Source organism: Arachis ipaensis, chromosome B04 (genome assembly GCF_000816755.2).
Source record: "Arachis ipaensis cultivar K30076 chromosome B04, Araip1.1, whole genome shotgun sequence".
Taxonomy (NCBI): domain Eukaryota; kingdom Viridiplantae; phylum Streptophyta; class Magnoliopsida; order Fabales; family Fabaceae; genus Arachis; species Arachis ipaensis.
In genome coordinates this window covers 128,677,711-128,683,200 of record NC_029788.2, presented here as the reverse complement: position 1 = coordinate 128,683,200, position 5,490 = coordinate 128,677,711, and the positions used below count along the sequence as shown (strand labels likewise).

At 32.4% G+C, this 5,490-nt stretch overlaps 1 protein-coding gene across 1 annotated transcript in view; it reads left to right on the top strand.

The window, feature by feature from the left end:
* The window catches only part of LOC107635402 (UDP-glycosyltransferase 83A1), a 6,639-nt gene continuing 2,786 nt past the window's right edge, over window positions 1,638-5,490 (top strand). The window contains exons 1-2 of the mRNA XM_016338874.2: window positions 1,638-2,212; window positions 3,213-4,000. Of these exons, the coding sequence (XP_016194360.1) occupies window positions 1,723-2,212; window positions 3,213-4,000 (1,278 nt within the window). The 5' untranslated portion in view covers window positions 1,638-1,722. The remainder of the gene's footprint in view (window positions 2,213-3,212; window positions 4,001-5,490) is intronic.

The window sequence follows — 5,490 nt, the reverse complement described above, 5'->3', positions numbered from 1 at the left end:
CCACCGCCACATCGCCGCCTGTGATCAGAAGGGGAAACAGAGAGCAAGAGAGTAGAAAGCTAAGGGAGAAGAGAAAGATCGGAAGGGAGAAAGCTAAGGGCCACCGCCGCTGCTCCTCGCCATCGCCGCTCCTGCTCCTCGCCGCTCGCACTGCTACCCGCGTCTTTGTCGCTGCTCCACGACCCTCACCGCCCGCCGCGTCTTCTTCTGTGAACTGGATTTTTAGCTTTGAATTTTGTTGATGGTTCTGAGTTTTGATTGTTCTGATTTTTTGAGTTCTGATTTTCTGATGGTTGATGGTTCTTCTGATTTTCAATTTTGTTGATGGTTCTTCTTCTGATGATGATGATGATGACCATGATGATAATGGTGGTGGTGATGGTAGTGTGTTCTGGTTCAGCTTGGGTTTCTGGTTGATTTTGGGGGAAGTTCTGATGATGATGATGACAACCATGATGATAATGGTGGTGGTGGTGGTGATGGTGGGTTCTGGGTTTAGGCTTCTGTTCGGTTTGCTTCTGCTGAGTTTGGTTGATTTTGGGGGCGAAGGGGGAAGGGTGTAGGACGATTTTAAAACAAATTGAAATTTTGGAGGACCATTTTGTAGTGAAAAAAGGTCGGAAACGAAATCGATTTTTGGCCTCTACGTTAGAGACTAAAATTATACTTAACCATTTTTTTTATCTCAAACAAATAAAGTTTTTGATTAAACGTTCCTTATTTGCTAAAACACGAGACACCTAAGTTATTTTGAAAACCAATTTGTTCTTATATATTTTGGACGGAAAAATTTAAATATCTCGTATTTTAAAAAGTTATGAGTATTTTGTTTTGTATTTTTAATTAGTAAAAAATTTTGTAATCTTAGAATAAAAAATTAGAGATCTATTTATTTTTTTATTTTTAACTTTAAAAAAAATATAGATAAATCAACCAATCAAATAGTGGTCTGTCTCCTACATACCAACAAAAAGTCAAACCTAACAAATATTGGTTGAATGAGGTTTTGTTGCTGTTAACTCTGAAATTTAAGTGTATGATAATTTTATTTTATTTTTATTTATTGGCAAAAAAATACGTCATATGTATCATTAAATCAATTTTAATCGCTCACCAAAAAAAGATAATTTTAATTCTAAATTTTTTTAATTAAATCTTAACCATGAAATCTACAAAAGTGATACTAACATGAGTAATATATATAAACAAACAAAGGGTAACTAAAGAAATGTCAAATTTACTTTTGTTTTTAAGATATACCATATCTAATATTGTTTAATTTCAATTAAAAACAGTAACAACTAAAAAATAAAAAACAAAAATAGTAGCAGTAAGTCAAACATGTCAGCTCGTCAACATTACTTGCCCATCACTGCAAGCTCTGGCTTTTCCTTTAATTTAAAGGCGGCAAATCCCATATAGATTCATTTTATTACGGTGGTTGATCCAAACTTTTCTTCTTGTTATTTCTTATGGATTGTTTGATTCGGACATAAAAATAGAGTAACAAATAAATTTCACATCATCAAATGAGTTTGATGTGACATTTTATATTTAAAATTCTATTAATAAACCTTTTTTTTGTAATGCCAATATACCATTGACTTGCTATATTATTATATAAGATGAGGTTAGTTATTGATGAATTCATAAGACCAATAACAATAATTGGCCACACAAATTTTTTTACCCTAAAGTCCTAAACCAAAAACACCAGAAAAGATGAACCTCAAACATGTTCTAGTTATTCCATTTCCAGCACAAGGGCATGTTAACCCTCTAATGCACTTATCACACAAACTAGTTCAACATGGCTGCAAAGTTACCTTTGTCAACACTGAGTTCATCCACAAGAGAGTGCTTAGTGCAATGAATAAGAATGTTAGTCTTGAAGGGTCAAAAGTGGAATTAGCCTCAATCCCTGATGGGTTAGGACCTGAAGAAGATAGGAATGACTTGCCTGCTTTAGCTTTGGCTATATTGAGAACCATGCCTTGTGCTCTTGAGAACCTCATAAGGGACATTGATTCTATTGATGGTGGGAGTAATACAGTCACTGCCATAGTTTCTGATTTGAATATGGCATGGGCTTTGGAAATTGCACACAAGCTTGGAATCAAAGGTGCTCTCATCAACCCTTCTTCTGCAGCAGTTTTTGCCTTGCAGGACAATATGCAAAAGCTCATTGATGATGGAATCATGGATGCCAATGGTAAGAGTTATGGTAATTAGAAAAAATAATGGCATTATGTGCCATATAATACATAACTTTTTAAAAAAATTAGTTATAATCTTCACTCTTTACTCAACTTTCCTATTTCGTAGTTCTGCACGCGAATCGGATCGGATCGGATATAGTCTAAAATTCTATCCGATCCGTACTGCACTCATCGGATACGATATCCGCAATTTTCAGGCCGGATCCGATCCGATCCGCATCGGATCGGATCAGATATCAGATATATCCGCATAATTCAAAAAAATTATTTTAAGATTTTGTTTGGCTGTTTTTACAAAAAAATATCTAGAAAATTCATTTTTTATCTGTTTAAGCCTATTTACTTCTAAAATATTATCAATAATAGTTCTCTTGAATAACAAAAACAAAATAATAACACAAGATTTAAGTTTAATTATTCTAAATTAAAGTGCAACATAAAAAATTAAAAACAAAATATCATAGAATTCATAAAATAACACACTAAAATTCATATCACATTAATGTTTACTTTCTTAAACTATGCTATTTATATGCGATGTGCGGATATGCGGATTTGCGGATCGGATCTGCGGATATCACTGCTGAATCCGCAATCCGATCCTATCATAGTGCGGATCGGAGATGGCTCTGCGGATCGGATAATATCCGTAAAATTCGGATCGGATACGGATAATTACCGCGGATATGCGGATATTATCCGATCCATGTGTAGCCCTACTATTTTGGATAAGTCCCAAAAACTACTCGTGCTAAACTTCATAGAATCTATAGAATATTAAGAACACAATTGGAAATGAAACTGATTTTAGTTTAAACCATGTTGTAGATGCACAAATTAACATGTCCTTAAAATGAATCAAGCAAGAATGCATTAATGCTTATTTTTATGACAGTTATTTTTATTTTTATTTTCTCAGTTGTTCACTTTTGTATAATAGATGATGATACAGAACAGCAGCATTAATGCATAAAATTGTTTAATTCACTGCAGGATTACCAATTAAGAAAGGGAAATTTCAGCTCTCACCGGAAATGCCTATCATGGACACAGATAATACTCCATGGTGCAACAATTTTGGAGACTTAACATCTCAAAAGACTATATACTACTACATTTCAAAGATGATGCAACATTCACATTTAACAGATTGGTGGCTTTCCAACACAACAAGTGAACTTGAACCAGCAGCATTATCTTTGTCTCCAAAGATCCTACCAATAGGTCCACTTATGGAGAGCACCGAGTTTCGATCACTCGGACAATTCTGGGAAGAAGATCTCTCTTGCTTGAACTGGCTAAATCAGCAACCACCTTGTTCTGTTATATATGTTGCCTTTGGCAGCTTCACTGTTTTCGACCCGCGTCAATTCGAGGAACTAGCCCTTGGACTAGAACTCACCAGCATGCCTTTTCTTTGGGTTGTGCGTGAAGATTCTAATAGTAAAACCCAAATTGCATACCCAAGTGAATTTCAAGGGACTAAAGGTAAAATTCTTAAATGGGCACCACAACAATTAGTACTAAATCACCCTGCTATAGCTTGTTTTGTAAGTCATTGTGGTTGGAATTCTACTATGGATGGTGTGTCTAGTGGAACACCTTTCTTGTGTTGGCCATATTTTGCTGACCAACTATACAACAAGAATTATGTTTGTGATGTTTGGAAGGTGGGTTTGGGGTTTGACTTGGATCAAAATGGGATCATATCACGTTGGGAAATTAAGAAGAAATTGGATCAACTCCTTGGAGATCAAAACATAAGGATTAGATCTCAGAAAATGATTGAAATAAGAAAGATAGGCAAACTTGGAAAGGAAATTAACGACTACATGCGAATGGTGGTAACTAAATTAAATTTATTAATAATCAATAATCAAATTGAAGAATAAATGTGTGTTTTTTGTTTTGTTTTATTATTATTATTATTATTATTATTATTATTATTAAAATTATTTTGGGCTTAAGTTGCAGTAAACTTCTTGCTTTCCCTTATCTGAAAATTTGATACATTGAAGTAAGAAAGTAGACAAACTAGGAAAGGAAAATAAAGAGCACATGATTTGAGCTTGAAAGTTGAAACAGAACTGTCAAGTTTATTATTTTACAAAAACTCACAGACATGGATGCAGTTATCTTTATATAAAGTTGTTAGTTGAAAATCGTTAGATGATTGATATATTTGACTAAATTATTATCTAATAACTCTCAACTATTAACTTCACCTAAAAAAAATTGCATGTAAGTATTCACTTTTCAACTTATATTATCATTATGTGGATTAGATATTGAGTTTTTTATTCTATTTTTATTAGAGTATGTAATTTAATAAAGCTTATCAATAATCTATAATTAAATTGAAGAATTTAAGTTGAATTATAATTATAAATATTTTTAAAAGCTTCACAAATTATAAGATTACTTGCTAAAATTGATAAGCATTGATCGCTAGTCAAGACTCAAGATGCATAGAAAAATCATGAAGGAGAAGAATGTGTTTTGATGAATTCAATTTAGTTAAGTGACTACAGCCTACAGGTTATAGTCTCATAGATAGCTATTTGAAAAGTCAAAAGGCAAATCAAGGTTAGATACACTTGTCCAAATTGTTAATTAATTGCAGTGCTCGACTGCCTTAGCTTATTGATATTTGGCAATTGTTAATTGTATACTTTTTAAGTAAAGTTTATAATTAATATAGGATTAGATTGGATGTGGTCACTTCTCTTTTATTATAAAAATATTATTATTGTTGTAATTTTTTTCCTAGTATATTATTATATTATTTCTGGTTATATTATATTGTTTTACTTATGTGAGTAGGTAATTCTAGACAAATTAATTGTTGTGTTTAATATTTGAGTAATAATTTGTTATTTATTTTTCAATTTTAGAAAGAAATAAGAGAAAAGATATTTTTTTTGGCCAGTATGAGAAAAAAATAATTAAAGAAATGAAAACAATGTTGAATAGCAAAACTATAAGGCTCACAGAAAAGAAAAGGTCCACTGAATTCGCTCAAATAGAACCGGAAAAGGTAGACTGCTAGACTTGCAACTTTGCAAGTAAGGTAGCATTACTCACTTGACCTAAAATCTTAGGCTAGATAATCTCCTTCTTTCATGTATTCTGTTCAATTTCTACCTTCTGATGTACTAGAAAGGATCCTTAGACTATGAGACACAAAAATAGTCACTAAGTCAAATAGTTTTTATTATTCACTTTTAATACTAAAAATTAAATATAAAAATAAAAAGCCTTGACCTAAAAA